The 21,934-nt window shown below is 40.2% G+C and overlaps 1 protein-coding gene across 7 annotated transcripts in view; it reads left to right on the top strand.

Annotated features, from left to right (window-relative positions):
- Positions 1 to 21,934, top strand: part of LOC131809396 (microtubule-actin cross-linking factor 1) — a 321,582-nt gene that overhangs the window by 270,906 nt on the left and 28,742 nt on the right. For all 7 annotated transcript variants that reach the window (XM_059136435.1, XM_059136438.1, XM_059136436.1 and 4 more), the window contains 23 exons: positions 548 to 707; positions 1,067 to 1,393; positions 2,358 to 2,442; positions 2,953 to 3,194; positions 3,891 to 4,097; positions 5,708 to 5,827; positions 6,468 to 6,575; positions 7,664 to 7,882; positions 8,864 to 9,067; positions 10,802 to 11,033; positions 11,808 to 12,034; positions 13,221 to 13,343; positions 13,436 to 13,537; positions 14,157 to 14,258; positions 14,349 to 14,522; positions 14,614 to 14,769; positions 14,915 to 15,112; positions 15,695 to 15,823; positions 16,504 to 16,677; positions 20,224 to 20,379; positions 20,484 to 20,690; positions 20,826 to 20,945; positions 21,419 to 21,588. In XM_059136435.1, coding sequence (XP_058992418.1) covers positions 548 to 707; positions 1,067 to 1,393; positions 2,358 to 2,442; positions 2,953 to 3,194; positions 3,891 to 4,097; positions 5,708 to 5,827; positions 6,468 to 6,575; positions 7,664 to 7,882; positions 8,864 to 9,067; positions 10,802 to 11,033; positions 11,808 to 12,034; positions 13,221 to 13,343; positions 13,436 to 13,537; positions 14,157 to 14,258; positions 14,349 to 14,522; positions 14,614 to 14,769; positions 14,915 to 15,112; positions 15,695 to 15,823; positions 16,504 to 16,677; positions 20,224 to 20,379; positions 20,484 to 20,690; positions 20,826 to 20,945; positions 21,419 to 21,588 — 3,942 coding nt within the window. The remainder of the gene's footprint in view (positions 1 to 547; positions 708 to 1,066; positions 1,394 to 2,357; positions 2,443 to 2,952; positions 3,195 to 3,890; positions 4,098 to 5,707; positions 5,828 to 6,467; positions 6,576 to 7,663; positions 7,883 to 8,863; positions 9,068 to 10,801; positions 11,034 to 11,807; positions 12,035 to 13,220; positions 13,344 to 13,435; positions 13,538 to 14,156; positions 14,259 to 14,348; positions 14,523 to 14,613; positions 14,770 to 14,914; positions 15,113 to 15,694; positions 15,824 to 16,503; positions 16,678 to 20,223; positions 20,380 to 20,483; positions 20,691 to 20,825; positions 20,946 to 21,418; positions 21,589 to 21,934) is intronic.

The raw sequence follows: 21,934 nt of genomic DNA on the forward strand, positions 1-21,934 counted from the left end.
GTGTTCTGGTGCTCGAAATCATTGGAATGAGGGAGATGGTGAAGGAGTTCTAGTTCATAGTCTGCCTTTGCTCCTCACATGCTCGCTTTTCTTAACTCAGCAGTGAAGGTAGCAGTGACAGGGAGAGAGAAATGAAAACTGGTAATTTTTTTGACTCCGTTAAAACTTGATTTTGGTTTCACCTTTAGATGATGCATGTGCTACATCCCCTAAGAGAAAGAGCATTAGAAAGTCTGATCCAAATCTTTATTGCATTGTTACTATTCATTGGGTGAACTAGACAAATCTTTCTTTAAGCCTTCAGGGTCAGTTTTCTCTTTTGTAATAGTGAGATAATAATTCCGCCTATCTTACAGGGTGATGATAGAACCAAAATAAGGGAATGTTTATGGCAAGCCTTTAAAACCACAAAGTACTATGTATATACATTCTGTTTACTATTGATACTTAAAATGTACCCGCTAAAGATTGGTATTTCACTGAACGTAGTACTATTAGTCTTAATGTGAATTTTTGCCTGAGCAGTTTGTTCTATATATTTGTGTAGGCAAAAACAACTGGAAGATATCCTGGTTCTGGCCAAACAATTCCATGAGACAGCTGAACCTATTTCTGACTTCTTATCTGTCACAGAGAAAAAACTCGCTAACTCAGAACCTGTTGGCACTCAGACTGCCAAAATACAGCAACAGATCACCCGGCACAAGGTAGGGAGAGGCTGTGGCAAATGAAAACACAGCACTGCAGTCAGAAAGCATAGAAATTAACTGCCTGTAGCAGTCTAGAAGATATGTCTGGCCGGGGGAGGGATGTTTGGGGGGGTGTTAAAGTTTAATTTGAAATATGGTCCGATTATCCATGGGAATAGTCACATCCTTGTAAAAATAACAATAGCCTACCATCAGGAAAAAACAGCTTTTATTCTCACTTTTTATATTATTTTTGCCTTTCAGTAGGTGAACTTTTTATATTATTTAATTTATTGTATCATTTGTTATTCATTGTTTCATGTTTACCTTTCATTTATTCTGTTTCTGTTATTCATTTTTTCCATCTGGATTTCCAGGCTCTGGAGGAAGAAATAGAAAGCCATGCAACAGATGTGCACCAGGCAGTCAAAATTGGGCATTCCCTCTCCTCCCTGACATGCTCTGCAGAGCAGGGCGTGCTGTCAGAAAAGCTAGACTCCTTGCAGGCCCGATACAGTGAGATTCAAGACTGGGGCTGTCGAAAAGCAGCCCTGCTTGAACAAGCACTGTGTAATGCTAGACTGTTCGGGGAGGATGAGGTGGAGGTGCTCAACTGGCTGGCTGAGGTTGAGGACAAGCTCAGTTCAGTGTTCGTAAAGGATTACAGACAGGATGTCCTGCAGAAACAGCATGCTGACCACCTGGTATTCACATTTTCCATTTTTATCAGTCATGTTATGAAGTTATTTTGTAATTTTGATTCATGTTTCTCTTCATTTCTTTTCTCTTTTTCATTCCAAACATTTTAATTCCAAACAATTTAATTTTATACATAAGCACGTAGTTATAGACTTGTTGCTAAGGACTGATCTATTCTTAGATGAGCCCATGGAAATACTTACCCTTAAACTGAATCAGTAACTCTGAAAGATCCAGAGTACAGTCAGGGGCCATCCCATCTCCAACTCATGTTTTACATCATTAGGTCAGGTGTCACTCAGTTTCTATCTGAGCGGTTTTATCAAAGAGAATGTAATTTAACAAAGCCAAATACCTAAACATTTCCCAAGGTTTGACCACATAGCTGTAACTTCTGAAATTTTTTCTAGGTTTATATGCTCAAATTCCAGGGATTGTCATCTTAATAGAAAAAAAAAATTGTTCTTTTCATCTAATTTTTATGAAATTTCATAGTAAAAATAGACAAAGCAGTTGTTTTGCTGTTGTTGTTAATGACCTAAAATTCTGCTTCATTGACTTCAGATATTGAGAATTTTTAAGCAGGATCCTGATTGAAGTCAGCCTGTTCTTGCTGACTTTCTTCTCTTGAACTTCCTGAGTCTTGGTTTTGGACATAGTAGATATTTTTGCTGAATTCTACTTCCTTCTTTCTTGGGCTCAGGTTTGGTACCAGTGTATTGGTAAAACTGATTTAATTCTACATCTCTCCCTATCCCGTACAGGGGAGAACTTGCCTATAAGTATCAGATTTAATTTTTCTGAGTACTTAATGGCATAACCAAAGAGATAATGAAAGAACCAAATATCCAATGTGTAAACTAACCTGGTATTTGTCTCTTTACTTTAAACTTGGTCTCTTAAAGGTTTCACCTTTCTTTCCCTTTGTTATGCCATAGTTTTAAGATTAATGCTGTTCTTTCCTTTCAGGCTTTAAATGAAGAAATCATTAATAGAAAGAAGAATGTAGATCAAGCTATTAAAAATGGTCAGGCTCTGCTAAAACAAACCACAGGTACTTGGAAAGTGCATCTCTTGCCTCTCTGTAGTCACTCAATCACATCTCCCAGGAAATAAGCACCAGGCACTAGCCACTTCTCTTTGTATATAGGAGAAGCTTATATTCACTGATTGTATTACCGTGTGATCCTGGAGACTGGCAGCATGGGGTCCTATTTCCTATTACCTTGTTGTCTCACGTTTGTTTGTACATGATGGCTCTCCCTACCTTCCAGTATGTGTAAGGCCAGCAATCATGGAATGGTGCTGGGAACATCTAGAAACACCTGCAGCTGAATTCAGACCTTAATAATCTCAGAAATAGCTTCTTTTATCAATTAGAAGGTTAATTTCCCACCTCTCTTAGTGTGGAATGGTAGGTGAAATTGCTACCATAGGGAGAGAGCATCTATAAAATTCAAGCTCTACATTGAAGAAAGGGGGATTAAAGAAACTTCCTGGTCCCTGGAAGGAGAGTCCCTCATTTCCTCTTAAATATAAATGACTGCACGCTGTCCCCCCACAGGTGAAGAGGTATTGCTTATCCAAGAGAAACTGGATGGAATCAAGACTCGCTATGCAGACATCACGGTCACTAGCTCCAAGGCCCTTAGAACTTTGGAGCAAGCCCGGCAGCTGGCCACCAAGTTCCAGTCTACTTATGAGGAACTGACTGGGTGGCTAAGGGAGGTGGAGGAGGAGCTAGCAGCTAGTGGAGGACAGTCTCCCACAGGGGAGCAGATACCCCAGTTTCAACAAAGACAGAAGGTGAGCTGTCATGTCACACAGTAAAGGGAAAAAAAATTTACTCTTAAAATCCTTAAGTTCGGATTTTTAAGTTTTGTCGCCAGCTGTCTCTACCTTAAATCTAAACCAAAAAGTTCTGCCTCCTTTGTTTCTTGTTTGCTCATGGACAGTAAGATCTGACATAAAGGCGGACTTATTAAGACTATTTGCTGTGGTCTGAAGCGGGGTGGGGGGGTGGGGGACTGAATCACAGATCCCAGGGAAGTTTGCTTTACAGGGTAACATTTTAAAAAACTTACTTCTGTAACTCATTCTCTGGAGAGTGCTTCATAGTTATATTTGTTTTTCCTGCAGGATCTAGTACAGTTCTAGATGTGCAGAAATACTGTGTAGGTACTTATTGAGTTAAATGCCTGTGTTTAAAGAATTATTTTACCATTTCTACTGAAGTAGGGAGAAAAAAAGAAAGAGACACTCTTTGTTTTACCCAGAGACAGTCTAGCCAAAGAAGTGTTGCAGACAGTTCTAAGCAGCAGCTAAGCCTAAAGTCAGGCTGTGGAATGACTGAAAAATCTGAGACAAGAAAAAAAATAAGTGGAGGAAGGAGGTCAGAGCCCTGCTGGGATGTGTGGTAGAGATAGCACTTTCCACCCAGCACAGCTGCTAATGTGCTTAATTTAGCAAGGAATGGCCTGAAAACTTTTTTTCCCTCCTTAGGAATTAAAGAAGGAGGTCATGGAGCACAGGCTGGTGTTGGACACAGTGAATGAAGTGAGCCGTGCTCTCTTAGAGCTGGTGCCATGGAGAGCCAGAGAAGGGCTGGATAAACTTGTATCTGATGCCAACGAACAGTACAAGTTGGTCAGTGACACTGTGGGACAAAGGGTGGATGAAATTGATGCTGCTATTCAGAGATCACAACAGGTAATGTTTATAAACACCTCTGCATTAATATTTTAGACAGCAGTGATATATATATATATATATATAAAGTATTAAACTATGACCCACATAAATACAGGCTCAGGAATAGGAATAATGAGATAAAGCAAAATCTGATGTAACAAATTATTTCAGTGATGGGAAGTGATTGGATAAAGGTATGTGAGAGTGGATCTTAGTTTGACCGAAAATATTTTACCCTTTTTGAGAAGACAAGAATTTGTGGTAGAGTCCCTCTTCTCAGCTACTGCCCCATTAAGAGGCAGATTCTCATAGAAGTAGATAATATCTAGGATCAAGAGGTCTAAATACATCCCAGTCTTAGTTTGACATAATCAACTGTTTTAGCATTAGCTGGGGGAAGAGGGGAAGGAACCAAGAACTATAATTACTATCAAATATGCTAACCAAAATAGCAGAGCCATCCAAGATAGAACCTTCCCAGTAAACACAGGTGTCATATTTCCCTCAATTTTTTTTCCTTCCTGCTTTTGGGAAAAAGTTATTTGCTTTCCTTTGTAGCTGGATGTGCACCTATTAATGTATCATGGTGCAAAGTAAATACAACATGATTTCGTGGGTTCAGTGATGAGCAAAATCTTTGTGAACCACATAAAAGTTTGCTGTGATTTCAGGTGTGTCCCCGTGTCTTTATTGATATCCCTAATCTTGGCCAAATATTTCAGTGTGAAATTTATCATGCTTGGGAGGAGTTTATTTTCCTCTTTAAAAAGATAGTAGGTAGGTTGGCAAAATTGAAGAAGAGAAGAAATTGGGGGACCCTCATTAAACGGCAATCACATAGAACATGTTCTTCATTTTTCTTAGTTTCTGCATGACCCTTTAAAAGTTGGGTGTTCTCCTGGGTTCTTAACACTTCCGCCAAGCAAGTACTTCCTAGTTAACTTGACTCAACTGTCTGCTGCCATTTTTAGTGATATATTTAAACATATGACAAAAGTACTCTTCAGTGTATGGGTAGGGAAAAGAACTGGCAGAAAGAGCACAGGCTCATAAAAAGATTGTGATAAGAAGTGTATTTTTTTTTAAAGATTTTATATATTTGACAGAGAACTGTATTTTTAAGAGTGTCAGTCTTCATTGTTGTTTCTAGCTATAGGACCACTAACTGGGTTTTGTTAACTTCTTTCTAAAGAAGTTGAAATAGGATCGACTCACATTTTTTGAAGTATAATCCATTCAAAATTTTTTTAATATTTTATTTTATTTATTTGACACAGAGAGATACAGTGAGAGAGGGAACACAAGAAGGGGGAGTGGGAGAGGGAGAAGCAGGCTTCCCGCTGAGCAGGGAGCCTGATGCGGGGCTAGATCCCAGGACCCTGGGATCAGGACCTGGGACGAAGGCAGACACTTAGTGAATGAGCCACCCAGGCGCCCCTAATCCATTCCAAGTTGTCTGCATCTTGATTTATGATTTTAGGAACTTCTCCCCTAGTTTTGTCTTTACTTTGTAATATAAACCATATTAGTGAAAATCCAGGCCTTTCTGTGTTGAAGAAATTCTAATTATAAGGAGATGGACTATTGTTATATGTAATTGGCTCATTTTCCTTTAATATGTCTATTAGTATGAGCAAGCTGCTGATGCAGAACTAGCTTGGGTTGCTGAAACAAAACGAAAACTGACGGCCCTGGGTCCAATTCGCCTGGAACAAGACCAGACCACAGCTCAGCTGCAGGTGCAGAAGGTAAGTGTAACACAGATGTACCCAGATGTGCCCTGAGTGAGTAGAATCTTCACCAGCTTAGAGTGACTACAGGAGAGTTTCTTTTTTTTTTTTTTTAAGATTTTATTTATTTATTTGACAGAGAGAGATTACAAATAGGTAAAGAGGCAGGCAGAGAGAGAGAGGGAAGCAGGCTCCCCGCTGAGCAGAGAGCCCGATGTGGGACTCGATCCCAGGACCCCGAGATCATGACCTGAGCCGAAAGCAGCGGCTTAACCCACTGAGCCACCCAGGTGCCCTACAGGAGAGTTTCTGACTATCCCAGGTAGAATAATGCAATTTCATGATGCTGGATAGAGATTAAAAATATTTAAGAACAGGAAGAGATTCTTTGCTTTGTGAAAAGGGAGCAAGAGGCCCATTAATTCAGGAAAGAATAGTTATCAGTTTTCTGGATGATTTTTAGGAGAGATGATACTTTTATAAGCTGTTAAAAGATAAGCACTAAAGATGTATAGATAGGCAAAGTGTCAGACTTCATAGAAGAGTTTTGATGTGGCTTCATCAGAGCAAGGAGTTTTTCATAGACTTTTGTCTAACATTTCGGCAACAGGCTTGGGGTCCTTTTACTTCATGATCTAACTCTAGTTCACTTTCAAAGGCTTTCTCCATTGACATCATTCGACACAAAGATTCAATGGATGAACTCTTCAGTCATCGTGGTGAAATCTTTGGCACATGTGGGGAGGAGCAAAAAGCTGTATTACAGGTGAATTGCATTTATTTATTCACCATGTTCTTTCTTGACCATGATGCATCAGTGCAGTTATTAACTGATAGTTAAGGTTTTTTCTTCTCTGTCACAGTAATGGTAATAAAGTGCAGCTTGATGTTCTGGGGGCCGGGGGGTTCACATCCCTAACCCTGTGTGTGCAGATGTCCAAACAGTCCTACTTTGTGATGGGAAATATACTGCAAATCCATTTTCTTTATAACAGAGGAATTGCTTCTTTAGTCCGTAAGGATCTTTTAGTTGCCTTTCAAAGTATCTATAATGGATTTTTCAGAACCATATGCAGATATTCTTTCTTCAGGTCCTTCTAAATGATCAGACCAGTTTCGTTTATTTTTGTAAAGGTTATGGTTACACTGCTTCCTCAGAAATACTCATAAATCGAGCTACTTGCTTTAAATGTATGAAGCATAAGTGTTGGGTTTATGGAGACGTTTTTCTTGTTTTTTTTTTTTTTAATAATTTTTTATTTTTTATAAACATATATTTTTATCCCCAGGGGTACAGGTCTGTGAATCACCAGGTTTACACACTTCACAGCACTCACCAAAGCACATACCCTCCCCAAAGACCATAATCCCACCCCCTTCTCCTGAACCCCCTCCCCCCAGCAACCCTCAGTTTGTTTTGTGAGATTAAGAGTCACTTATGGTTTGTGGAGACGTTTTTCTCAAAGGAAGAGAGCCAAGTAAAACTCGATGGGCAGAGGGTCCATCACAGGCCTGAGTTGTTCTGTCTTGAACTGACTCACCATAATTAGGCTGTGTCTGAAGTTGTGTGTCTTCACTAAAAGGTTAATGCTGTGTTGTGCTTGCTCTGTTTGACTGTCTTTGAAACTACTTTCATATGTTAAAAAGTTTAGAAACAATATATATGTGATAGGAAAAAATAGAAAATTCAGGTAAGTATAAGGAAAATATAAATCACTTGTAATTTTTTTCAATCCATTTCTAAGCATTAAAAACTAAAGAAATCCTTTGGTTTTTAATGTGTGATATACACCTACATTTTTCCTTAAAAGAAGGGTTCGTAGAGTAATAAATGTTATACTTTGTTATTCATAGGAAAAGACAGAATCTCTAATACAGCAGTACGAAGCCATTAGTCTGCTCAATTCAGAGCGTTACACCCGCCTCGAGCGGGCCCAAGTCTTGGTCAACCAGTTTTGGGAAACTTATGAGGAGCTCAGCCCCTGGATTGAGGAAACCCGGGCACTGATAACACAGTTACCTCCTCCAGCCATTGATCATGAGCAGCTCAGGCAGCAGCAGGAGGAGATGAGGGTAAGGAGCATGCTGGCTTTTATTTCATTGCAGAACTGAACATGGGCTCCACAATTTATTTGAAAACAGCATGTTTATCAGTGCCTACTGGGTTATAAGTACTGTGTTATGAAGTTAATTCTTAATCCGTTAACATTTCTTTGCATAATACAAATGCATACCTGAATTCTTTCCCTGGTCCTTAATATGAATGCATTAAAGAAAAGCATGGAGATGTCAGAGCCCTGAGCATTGCAGAAGTGAAGAACTAAGTGAGCATCAAGGAAATTCTTCATCTTCCCAGCCGCAGTGGGATGTTGTGGGTTGGGTGTGGCTGGGTGGCTTTTTCCATTTGGTTTGGCCCCAGTTGGAGTGGGAGCCATGAAGGAAGGGCAGAGAACATTTGTGGCATGTCCTTTAGGGAAGGAGGGGAATCCGTAGACACTTAATGCTGTTACCATTAAAGATGGTTTTTAATGTTTCTTTTATTTGTGGTTAATGGCTTGTGCTTATTCCTTTCTCTGTGTTCCTGTACATGGAAGGATATAAACTGGAAGGAACCAGCAATAAAGTCAAGGAGTAGTTGGATTACTCTAAATGTTGCCATTTGTGCCTTGTCTTGCTTAGTTTCTCTCAGTTTGGGGAGGGAGACAGGTATTTAACCATGTAAATTATAATATAGTACACAGACGTATTTATATGTACAGAAGAGGGGGGTTAAACTTGCATCAATGGGAGGGTTGTGGGGAGTAAGAGAGGACGTGTTTAGGAAGGCTTCCCGAGTGATGGGACATCTGATGGCTTTTGAAAATTAGGAGGATTATGTAGTATTAGAACCCAAGACTTAGATGTTTGTCTGTTCTTTCATAAATGGTGAGATGCTGGTACTTGCTGGTTTTTAGCAGTTCACTTTGTTCCTCTCAAAGTTGATATGAGCTCCAATCAAAATATTTAAGCAAATAAATTGATATAAAAATGCTCACTTTATTTTTTTTTACATAGCAACTCAGGGAATCCATTGCCGAACACAAACCCCATATCGATAAACTGCTAAAGATAGGCCCACAGCTAAAGGAGTTAAACCCTGAGGAGGGGGAAATGGTTGAAGAAAAATACCAGAAAGCAGAAAACCTGTATGCCCAAATAAAAGAGGAGGTGCGCCAGCGGGCACTGGCCCTGGATGAGGCTGTTTCCCAGTCGGCTCAGGTATGTGTGTCTTAAACTCATGATCCCTTCAACACTGTCCTTTAGTCTAAGCAGGAGGTCTGTGTGTCAGGTATGCCCCTGTGGTCTTGAATGTCTAGTCCAGCATGCTGACAGTACATCATCAGTAGTCCAGGAACCTTTGCCTGTCTCTATTTTCGTTCCAAGGAACATTGGTATACTGATGCGGCGGGACGGTGGGGGGGTAGGGAGGGCGGGTAAAACTCACCTCGGCTGGTATATATTTTCTGTTGATGGTTTCCTTGAAAACTTTATATTGTGATGAGTCTTTAGCAGGGATGATTTTGGATAAATTCTCTTTGAAACAACAAATGTGTCAAGAAAAGTCTTGTTCCTATTTGGCTTGTTACTTCTGAAATTTAGAGAACAGCACATTAGTTGTTTTACTCAAGAGGCCACCAGCTAGTTCCTGGTTCAGAAAAAGATGCTTAAGTAGCGAGAAGTAAGAGCCAAAGAGGAACATAAACCACAAGCAGTGGACTTTAAAGCATGTAACTACATACTTTCAACTAATATATTACTGTTAGTGGTATTTTTGTCATGTCTGGGTATTTTATTCCTATGTTTAGTCTCAATACTCTTGGTTAATATTTGTACTTACTCAAGTTTTTCCCCCTACCTTCCGTCCCATCTCTCACTCACATTGTGGAATGTGTTACTTTGTGTTGTTGCTGCCTGCTCCTGTCTTCCCCACATCGTCACATTTCATTGTTGTGTTGACCGCGCCCACCATTACAGATTGCAGAGGTAAGGTGCCCACCCACACGGGATTAGGGGGTTCTTATGAAGCTGACAATTGAGAGAATTTACCTATGCAGAAATTCCCTTAACTGTAGTAGTGGACTAAGCTTATTAGTATGATTTATTATGCCAGTCTCACTTGGGGTGAAACCTAGAAATGAGGGAGTGGTAGGGAGTGATTTTATTGAAATCCCACTGTATCTTCCCTGTAAGACACTTCAAGTTGATAAGCCTTCTTCCAATGAATCCAGAGTTGGTTCTAGAGAGCTTTGTAAGGGGGCAAGCTTATCTACATTGCTCCTTTTCCCCCTTTCTCTGCTTCAGATTGTAAATGAAAATTTTATGATTATAGTCCTGTTCTTTAAAGTACCAGATAAGTGGGAAGGTAAATTGTTCTTTTAGAATAAAGATAGATTTGGCCTTCCTTAATACCTTTCATCATGCAGACATTTTCCCTTCTCACTATTACATATAGTAGGTTATTAGATTGCATGCCATGTTACTATTAATCTCCAAATCATGTGGCATATTGAGTTCCCATTCATTTACACAGTTGATGGAGGGCCTCTAACTTGTTGGTCTAATCTGTTGCATGCAACTGTCATCTGAGATGTTGACACACTGACTCTCACAATTTCATGGTCTTGTCCCTTTCTTGTCACCCTAGTTGCAATAGGGGGAGTATTATGACAGCACTAAATGACTTGAGTTGATTTCTAGCATATTACTTAATATCTTTTTGTTTGTTTGTTTTGCAAATAAACATTTACTTTCTCTTTTTGGTGGGCCAGCACAGGTGTGCTGTGCCCAAAACAATTTCTTGGGCAAACCTAACACTTGACAGCCATCAGGCTAGGCTGAATGCAAGTCATCCCAAACAGTGGTAGATTTATAGTCTGGCCTTATTCCCTAACATTTCCCCTAGAAGTGTGATGAGGTATTACTGTAATAGCTCATGGTCCAACATCTGTTTAGTTCCATGATAAAATTGAGCCCATGCTGGAGACTCTGGAGAATCTCTCCTCTCGCTTGCGGATGCCACCACTGATCCCCGCTGAAGTAGACAAGATCAGAGAGTGCATCAGTGACAATAAGAGTGCCACTGTGGAGCTGGAAAAGCTGCAGCCTTCCTTTGAGGCCCTGAAGCGCCGTGGAGAAGAGCTCATTGGGCGATCTCAGGGAGCTGACAAGGATCTCGCTGCAAAAGGTGCTTGATGAATCTAATTTTCTTTTTTTTTTCTCTTTAAGTAGACTCCATACCCAGTATGGGACTTGAACTCAAGACCCTGAGATCAAGAGCTGAGCTGAGGTCAAGAGTCACATGCTTAACCTGGAGAACCACCCAGGTGCCCCTGAATCTAATTAATTATTAAAGAAAATCAGTAGAATAAATTCTAGGCTTTGGTGACTCCAGCATCCCACCAGATACATTTCACCGAATACATTCTGTGAGTTCCAACACAGAACACTAGAAACAGAACTCTCATCTCAGCCCCTTTATAAATTAGGTCTTTTGGTTTTGATTTTGTTCTTTTAAAGATTTTATTTATTTCAGAGATAGTGTATGAGTAGAGGGAGAAGCAAAAGAGAGAGGGAGAGAGAATCCCAAGCAGACTTCCCCTTAACAGAGAGTCAGATGTGGGGCTTGATCTCTTGACCCTAAAATCATGACCTGGGCCAAAATCAAGAGTCAGACGCTCAACCAACTGAGCCACCCAGGTTCCCCTCGGTCGTTTGTATCTTAGTGGTACCTTTATATTAGATGATAACTCATTTCCACATTAACCTCTGTGATCTCTTTCTGTGGGAGACCAACGTACATGGAAAATACAAATGTCTAAATAATAAAGCAAAGGTAGAAAACTGTCCTGCAGTTTAAATTTTTAGAGCTTTTTAAAGGATAAGAACTAGGTGAAATATCTGATGAAGCAGATTCAAGTACTTAGAGAGTCCCACTCATATCTATTCTTTATTCCCTCAGAAATCCAGGACAAATTGGATCAAATGGTATTCTTCTGGGAGGACATCAAAGCTCGGGCTGAAGAGCGAGAAATTAAGTTCCTTGATGTCCTTGAACTCGCGGAGAAGTTCTGGTATGACATGGCAGCTCTCCTGACCACTATCAGAGATACCCAGGACATCGTCCATGATTTAGAAAGCCCAGGCATTGACCCATCTATAATCAAACAGCAGGTGGAAGCTGCTGAGGTGAGACAGAAACAAAACCCCATCTTGTACATGTTTGTCCTCTAGAAAAAGTTAACAGCTTATTTGGGCGTTGTTATTATTCTTGTTGTGGGACTTTTTCCCACTTGGAAAAAATATGTGCTCTACTATATATGGTAGAGATTTCTTTCTTTTTTATACTTACACGTTGTACCACTTGTATAGACTCATACAACCTCCATAATTGTGATGTAGGACAGTTCCATCACTCAGAAGTAATTCTCCCATCAATTTTAAACTCAATTCGCATTAATAGAATGTACTTTTTGATTTTAGTCCTTTCTAGAGTCAGTATTTCTCAAGTTAATTAATTAATTAATTAATTTCCAAGTAAATTTCTTTAATGTAGAAAAACAACAGATAGAATAGAAAATAAATTCTGGATTCATCATCCAGAAATAACAATGGTTACTTTGACATACCTTTTTCTAGCCTTTTTGGAGAGCCTAGTTTTTACTAAATGCATTTTCACCTCATTTTGTCTCTTTAGTTTCGGCCATTCTCCCCCACTCCCTGCCTGTCACTGCCAGTGCATGAACCAGTTTTTAGGATCTGGCCCAGAACTGACTGTCTCCAAGATTATATAGCCTAGCATTTCTATGGTGTTAGTCTCTCAGCTCTCCGATTGGTGCCTTGTACTATATTATTTTATTCTTGTAGATATGCTTCCCTGTGATAGAGTTCTTTTTTTTCTTTTTCTTTTTTTTTAGATTTTATTAATTTATTAGAGAGAATGAGTGGGAGGGAGAGGGAGAGTCTGAAGCAGACTCCACACTGAGCACAGAGCCTGACAAGGGGTTCAATCCCACAATCCCCATGATAGATTTCTGGGTATAGATTATTATCTCTTGGAGGCTGGAAGGATGAACCTTCAGTAAACTACTAAAGCTCAATAGACCTTTCCTAGAGTACTTTAAAAATGCTGTTTTAGATACAATATAGATGTATGAAATATATTTATATGTGTGAGAGAGCAAAAGAAAAATGAACTGAGTCTGAAGTTGCACTGTTTGGGTAGATGAAATATTAAGGACATTGAAAGGCTTTCGTGAAATTGACAGTTCTGTTCAACATCTGCTATTGATGAGGGTATAAATTACATTTGCAAAGTTTGGGAAGTTCTGTTCTGCTTTCTATCTTGGCTTATGATCTGTTCATTTACATGTAGACTATTAAGGAAGAGACAGATGGTCTGCATGAGGAATTGGAGTTTATTCGAATCCTTGGAGCAGATTTGATTTTTGCCTGTGGAGAAACGGAGAAACCTGAAGTGAAGAAGAGCATTGACGAGGTGTGGAAAAAAATGGATATGGAATTCAGATGAAACCTTAGTGGACTCACACTGAAGACTGGTATTAATTAAAGAATCTGTTTTTCCCTTAGCTGAATAATGCCTGGGAGAGCTTAAACAAAACCTGGAAAGAGAGGCTAGAAAAGCTTGAGGATGCCATGCAGGCCGCTGTGCAGTATCAGGACACTCTGCAGGTGAGGTGCCACAGGGTGACCACCACAGAAAGAAGCTTCCGTGTTCTTTTTGTCATATTCTAAATCTGGTGGTATGGATCACCTTTGGAGGACTAGAGCATTCTCAAACCTAAGACAGTGCTGTTTCGGTATTTCTAGCCAATTTTCCTGTTCCTAGTGAGGAAAGTAATGATCTCCAAATTTCTACTCTTCTTGCCATGTTTTTCATCATCATCTTCATCCTCAGGGTGTGGCTATGCAGTGAAGCAGGTCGTACTGTGTAATCCTTGCTTGCCAGAGGTTCCAAACCCAGGTTACCTTGAAGAACAGTTTGGCACAGTACTTTGACCACATCCTGAGCTTGCTAGGTGGCCGTGATAAATACTAATAACTTCTATTCACAATTAGTTTTTCTAAAGTGTAGCTTATTTTGGACATTATCCTAATAATACTGGCTCTGTTCTTAAATCTCCATATTACTGGAGTAAAGTTCATTATCCCTTACCTCTGCCCCCTACCTAAAGACACAAATAGTTCAGGGTCTTTGATTTTTGTCTGCTTATGTCAGCAGAGATGATGCTAATTCTCTCCAAACAGCTGGTGCTTTTTTGGTTTTTGACTGTTTGTATTTTTGTTTTAGGCTATGTTTGACTGGCTAGATAACACTGTGATTAAGCTGTGCACCATGCCCCCTGTCGGCACTGACCTCAACACTGTTAAAGATCAATTAAATGAAATGAAGGTTTGTGACTGGGAATGGCTTTTGAAAGAAAGTTGCATTTTCATTTTTAAAGAATTGGTTTGATGTTAACATGAAGTATGTCTCCGGTAGGAGTTCAAAGTGGAAGTTTACCAACAGCAAATTGAGATGGAAAAGCTGAATCACCAGGGTGAGCTGATGTTAAAGAAAGCTACAGACGAGACGGACAGAGACATTATCCGAGAACCATTGACGGAACTCAAACACCTCTGGGAGAACCTGGGTGAAAAAATTGCCCATAGACAGGTGAGGCAGGTCGTAGAGTCTGTCAGTGGGCAACTAGCTACTGTTTTCTCATTTCCTGACAAATGTCTCCTTTATATCTTTTTCTGAGTAGCACAAACTAGAAGGTGCTCTCCTGGCCCTTGGCCAGTTCCAGCATGCCTTAGAGGAACTGATGAGCTGGCTGACTCACACTGAGGAGTTGTTAGATGCTCAGAGACCTATAAGTGGAGACCCAAAAGTCATTGAAGTTGAGCTCGCAAAGCACCATGTAAGTGCTTTCAGTTTTCATCTCTCCATCTATTGGTTTGAGACCAAATGTTGTCACCAGCAGCCTCTTGATATTGTGTGCACTATAGAGAACCAGGCTTGGTGGCATCTGTGGAAATAAATGATGATGTCCAACATTTTTTTAGGTTCTAAAAAATGATGTTTTGGCCCACCAAGCCACAGTGGAAACAGTCAACAAAGCTGGCAATGAGCTTCTTGAGTCTAGTGCTGGAGATGATGCGAGCAGCTTGAGAAGCCGTTTGGAAACCATGAACCAGTGCTGGGAGTCAGTGTTACAAAAAACGGAGGAGAGAGAGCAGCAGCTCCAGCTGACACTGCAGCAGGTACATGTTGTCCAGATCGGTAGGTGGGGCTGTGCACCTCGCAGGGTCCGGAGGAGCGCCTGTCCGAGCCCGTCAAAGGAAAGCAATCTGGAGTAGCATCCCCTCTACCCACTCCACTCCGTGTCTTAAGAGGAAAGTCAGTTCCACACTAGAACTTGTCTGGAAAGAATAGCTTTTGATTGAGTGGTCCTTTTTGGATTTTTCTGTAGCCTAGTCTCTTTAGTTTCTCTTCAAAGTTAGTAGTAGTTAGTAGATCTTGGGTATGACCAGCTTGCTCACAGATTTCATTATTTTTTGCATCAAGTCAGTATCCCCTCCTCCCCCGCCCCCCTGTCCATTTGCAACAGTACCTTAGTCAATCAGTTCATCAAGTTACATCAGACATCAGTGATAGGTTACAAGGATTCTACTAGATTCTAGAAATAAATAAATATATCAGCTCCATGCTAATCCAGCAACAGAACCACCCTGAGAACAGCCCAGAATTCCTTTTTCAGGATAGGCTTCTCATATGGTCATTTAGTGTTTACTCTTAAAGCTGAGAATTGACTACTGACCTTGCTGATATGTCTTTTCTCAAAGGCCCAGGGTTTCCACAGTGAAATTGAAGATTTCCTCCTGGAACTGACTAGAATGGAGACCCAACTTTCTGCATCTAAGCCCACGGGAGGACTTCCTGAAACTGCTAGGGAACAGCTTGATACACATATGGTAATAGATGTTCCTTGAAGTTGAACATAATCCCCTGTTGAGCAGCTCCTTACTGAATTCATAGACCTGTATGTATCTGGGTGTCTACAAAGTATGCATTTTTACCAACAATAGAGTACAACTTTAAGGATTGTTGCTTTTATGTGGGTGTTAATACCACCTAACACAGGCAGCAGTGGTGACAGGGAAGCTTGATTGGAAATACATTGGTGAGCTGGTAAATTTTGAGTTGATCAATCGGTTGGCTTAGGAATATTGACCTGAAGATGAAAGCATCAAGAAGACAAATACAGAACACAGATGTGTCTCTACTTAGGAAAAGAGTGTTTGGGGGGACTTAGGGAATTCAATAGATTCTGGCAATGTATTAAGAAAGGGGCTAAGGGAAAGAAGGTAACATAATTTCTAGGCAAATGTTTCATGAAACAGAAATAAATTATTGGGGGGTCTATTTTTGTGATCACTGATCCTCGAATCCTCTTAACTTGATAACAAAATTATTTTAATTTAATGAAGAATGATAGGATTCATTGCTAAGCGGTTGAACTGAATCCGAAAAAAAGGGCTTAATCAAGAATGAGACCTTCCTGGACTTTTCCAGCTGTCTTCATAAATCTGTGTGTGGGTGTCTCTTAGGGAATTGGCATTGCCAATCTCCTTCTTGCCTTTTTTTTTTCCAGGAACTCTATTCCCAGCTAAAAGCCAAGGAGGAGACTTATAATCAACTGCTTGACAAAGGCAGGCTCATGCTTCTAAGCCGGGACGACTCTGGGTCTGGCTCAAAGACAGAACAGAGTGTAGCTCTCTTGGAGCAGAAGTGGCATGTGGTCAGCACTAAGATGGAAGAAAGAAAGGTATCACCACAAATTACAGTGTTTGATTCCTGGGCTTGAGTCGTTTACTTGCCAAATGCATGTAATTATCATCTAGTTTCTGTGAAGACTTTTCGAAGACCAGTACATGGTACCAGAAGTTGTAGAACTGATATCCTCAGGATCACTTTTGTGCTAATCAAGCTGTCTTTTCTTTTCTTTTTTTTTTTTTTTTTTTTTAAGATTTTATTATTCATTTGACAGATCACAAGTAGGCAGAGAGGCAGGCAGAGAGAGAGGAGGAAGCAGGCTCCCCACTGAGCAGAGAGCCCGATGTGGGGCTCGATCCCAGGACCCTGGGACCATGACCCGAGCCGAAGGCAGAGGCTTAACCCACTGAGCCACCCAGGCGCCCCCAAGCTGTCTTTTCTGCTGTTAAATTCCTGTTTTGTATCTGTGTCAAGTTGCATTGATGGTGCTAGTTTCTGCTGCTATTTGCTTTTATTATTCATTCCTTTTCTGCCTTACCAGTTCAGACATTACTGGCTGTTACTGCTCAGTGATGGACTTACAGCCCATATTAATCGTCCTACTAAAAAACCGGGTTAAGTTGGAGTCCCTGGCTTGGGATTGGGAGGGTGGGAACAGAGCATGCAGGAAGTCAGGCTAATGTTCTCCATTGTATAAATCCAGTATGCAGAGAATTTTACTAAAAGTCAGGAGATAAGTTTATTTACATGACCTCTCCCATTCTTCTTCAAAAATCAAATTCTCCTCTAAAGAAAGGTGGTCAGGGATCGAGGCCTCAAAACACTGTTTTTTATGAATACTGAATTTTGGTGTATCACTCAACACAGAGTTTCTGTACCGGGCAGATCAAATGTAAAATATGTCTTCAGATTTGTTGGCAACATCCATTCAACAGTTACTAAGCAAATATGTATGAGGCACCGGGCTGCTACAGGTATAGTGGAAACAAAGGTGTGGACCCTATCATTGTGAAATTTAATGGGCAGAAGGGCATAAAACAAATATGCACACATCTAAATGAACATTTTTAGAGAAGCATTAATGTCCTAGAATTCTTTTAGTGTGAGGTCTGGTAATTCTCTTATATGAAGAATGGCCAGAGGAGCTGAATATAAGGCTTTGTTTTAATTCTTAGACAGACTATCCTCTGTTATTCCTGCAGAATGCAGAACAAGGACTAATTAAAGAAACCAAGGCAGATTCTGGCTCAGAATCAGGTTTCTTGAAGGTTTTCCCATCAGTGGAGCAGATTGTCTCAAGAAATAGTTATCTATCACTGGTGGAACCGGTCCGACAAGGGCCAGGTGTCAAGAATAGTTATTTCTGATTTTGCAGAACATTACATTTCAGGATCACTAAAATCATTGATTAAATATGTGTGGTGCTGTATTAAAGAATATATAGATAAGATGTTGTGGAAAGATTTCCTGTCATCTGGGAACTTGCAATGTATTAGTTTCCAAGCATTTGTATGATAAATATAAGGGAGATTTTCTTTTTCCTCTTGATTGGTTTAGATTGGGTCCTTGTATTTTTGTAACATTCATTATAATGTTTTTCTAGATTATAAAAATAACCTGAGGGACGCCTGGGTGGCTCAGTTGGTTAAGCGGCTGCCTTCGGCTCGGGTCATGATCCCAGCGTCCTGGGATCGAGTCCCACATCGGGCTCCTTGCTTGGCAGGGAGCCTGCTTCTCCCTCTGCCTCTGCCTGTGCTTGCTCTCGCTTCTCTCTCTATGACAAATAAATAAATAAAATCTTTAAATAAATAAATAAATAAAATAACCTGAAAACACAAAGAGAAATACCTCTACAGTATAACCCAGTTAACAACAATTAACATTTATCATTTACATCTTTGGTTTCTTTTTATGAGTTAACAACATGTCCTTATTCCACTATACCTGCCTGGTAGATGGACCAGGAATAGAGGCCATCACCTTAGGTGTGTGGGTAGAGTTTATCTCTGAGGCTTTCTTTAGCTTGTAGCTTCTGGAATTAGGGTGTACTCTTAGCACTGGCACATGCCCTGAATGAGCCATTGTTTTTGTCATTCTTATTTAGATCAAAGTGTCTAAAAATTTATATCCAGTGTTGTTTGCTTAGAATATTATGGCTTTTATTACCTTTTCTCCTTGTAGCTTAAAAATGAGCTTCAGGGGCACCTGGCAGGCTCTGTCAGTAGAGCATAAGACTCTTTTTTTTTTTTTTTTTTTAAGGTTTTATTTATTTGAGAGAGAATACATGTGCACTAGCAGGGAGGGTCAGAGGGAAAGGGAGAAGCAGGCTCCTGGCTAAGCAGGGAGCCTGATGTAGGTAGGACTCATCCTAGGACCCCAGGATCATGACCCGAGCTGAAGGCAAATGCTTAACCGACTGAGCCACCCAGGTGCCCCAGGAGTATTCAACTCTTGATCTCAGGGTTGTGAGTTCAAACCCCATATTGGCCCTAGAGCTTACTTAAAAAATAAAAATTTTTAAAAATACTGGGCGCCTGGGTGGCTCAGTTGGTTGAGCAACTGCCTTGGGCTCAGGTCATGATCCCGGACTTCCAGGATGGAGTCCTGCATCAGGCTCCCAGCTCCTTGGGGAGTCTGCTTCTCCCTCTGACCTTCTCCTCTCTCATGCTCTCTCTCACTCATTCTCTCTCAAATAAATAAAATCATATATATATACATACATATATATGTATATATATATATACATGCACAGGGAGCCTGCTTCCCCCTCTCTCTCTGCCTGCCTCTCTGCCTACTTATGATCTCTGTCTGTCAAATAAATAAATAAAATATTTAAAATATATATATACATACATATATACATACATACACACACACACAAGAGTGTGTGTGTGTAATTAAAATTTAAAAAAGAATAAGCTTTGGGCACCTGGGTGGCTCAGGGGGTTAAGCCTCTGCCTTCGGTTCAGGTCCTGATCTCAGGATCCTGGAATCAAGCCCCTCGTGGGGAGTCTGCTTCCCCCCCTGCCTCCTGCCTGCCTCTCTGCTACTTGTGATCTCTGTCAAATAAATAAATAAGTCAGTAAGTAAGAAAGATTAAGCTTCAGCCTCATATATTTTCAGGTGCCATATTTGCTGAAAACATATTTAAAGAGAGAGCATTGCACAAGCATCATCTTTACAGTAAAGTGCTTTTCATTTAGTTGTTTTTACACCACAAAAGTATGTTAAAGAGAAGTGAGGCTTTGCCCCAAACAAGTTGCAGACCCTGCAGCTGTCACCACTGAAGAATCTGTTCACTTACATATGCTGAATAGTTCTATCCCTGTTCTTTAATGTCCCAGGAAGTGGGGAATTGAAGAAAAACCCACATAGCTGCAAATTGTGCTCTTTCCTTTTCATACATGGTTGTTTCAGTTTCAGACACTAACATTAAATTGCCCCCTTTTTTGTAAACAAGGCATGTTTGGAGGTTGATTAAATGAGGCTTCCTTTTTAGAGGTCATTTCATTTGGTGTACAATTCACGCCTTTGTTCTTGAAGCTACAATTCCTGAATTTGGCACTTTTTCTTTTTGTGTGTTTTAATTAAAATTCAGTCAAAGCTGGAAGAGGCCCTCAACCTGGCAACAGAATTCCAGAATTCCCTGCAAGAGTTTATCAACTGGCTCACTCTAGCAGAGCAGAATCTCAACATTGCCTCTCCTCCCAGCCTGATTCTAAACACTGTCCTTTCCCAGATAGAGGAGCACAAGGTAACTATGATGTCATGGTGTTGCCCTCCTTTTGAGAGGACTAGTTGGAAGAGAAGCTCCTCTATCTTATCTTCAGTTTAAAGAAAGCAATATTATCCCCTCAGGTATTTGCTAATGAGGTCAATGCTCATCGAGACCAGATCATTGAGCTGGATCAAACTGGGAATCAGTTAAAGTTCCTTAGCCAAAAACAGGATGTTGTTCTGATCAAGAATTTGCTGGTCAGCGTCCAGTCTCGATGGGAGAAGGTTGTCCAGCGGTCTATTGAAAGAGGGCGATCCCTGGATGATGCCAGGAAGCGGGCAAAACAAGTGAGTTGTGAAAGAAAGAGACCTAATTTTATTGAACAACCTTGGGCTGTATGTATGGAGTCTCGGGAATGATTTTCATGAAAGTCTAGTTTGCATAGTCATTCCTGTTATAAGTTATTTTTTATATTGTTGTAGTTCCATGAAGCTTGGAAAAAACTGATCGACTGGCTGGAAGATGCAGAGAGTCACCTGGACTCGGAACTGGAGATACCCAATGATCCAGACAAAATTAAACTCCAGCTCTCTAAGCATAAGGTAAAGCATTTGTGGCTTTTAGGTTCTGAGCTGGGAATTCACTGAAGATTGCTAAAAATGGAAGTCAGAGCTAGTCAAAAGAAAATCAGTTAATGTTGGAAAATCAAAGTGATGAAACCAGCATTCCATTTTATATCTAGACCGTGTCAAACCCTAAGAGTCATGCATTTATTTATAAAAAATAAAAAATTTAAAAAAAAAAGAGTCATGCATTTAAATAACAGTTCAAACAAAGCGATTTTGGAAGTAACCAGTTGAAACTATAGGCTTTTAGAAATTGTTATGCACCGCCGTATATGGTATAAAAAAAAATTTATAAATTTCTTAAGGATAAGCTATTGTTAATTCAGGAGGTAAGTGACCTTCATACTCTGATTACCAACCCGAATACTGAAAATTTTTCTTTGTTCCAAATAAAGACGTCATCTGCCTTCTAGCATCAGTTTTGGTTTTTTTTTCCTTTTTGGAAACAGGAGTTTCAGAAAACTCTGGGCGGCAAGCAGCCTGTGTATGATACCACAATTCGAACTGGCAGAGCCCTGAAAGAAAAGACTTTGCTTCCTGATGACACTCAGAAACTTGACAATTTACTGGGAGAAGTCAGAGACAAATGGGATACTGTTTGTGGCAAGTCTGTGGAGAGGTGAGTGTGAATTTTTGCTTCAGTGGGGCTGTATATTATCCCAAAACTAACAAAGATTCTTCATTTCCATAAAATGGAATTCCATAACATGACCATAAAGCTAATGCATCAATAATAGGTTTTATAGCTTCTCAATATTTCTAGTTCATTCAATAAGAATTATGAAATAAGTTGAATAAAATATTAAAGTTCTCATTTTCAGCGTGAATCTTACTGTATTAGAGAGAGGCACATAAACTCAAGCCAACAGCAATAGAAGATTAGTAACTCCAAATATTTGTCAATGACCAGTTTGTGATACTAACAGCTGTCTCAGTGAGTTCTCGCACTGTGTCAGACAGCAAGC

This window comes from Mustela lutreola, chromosome 10 (genome assembly GCF_030435805.1).
Source record: "Mustela lutreola isolate mMusLut2 chromosome 10, mMusLut2.pri, whole genome shotgun sequence".
NCBI lineage: Eukaryota > Metazoa > Chordata > Mammalia > Carnivora > Mustelidae > Mustela > Mustela lutreola.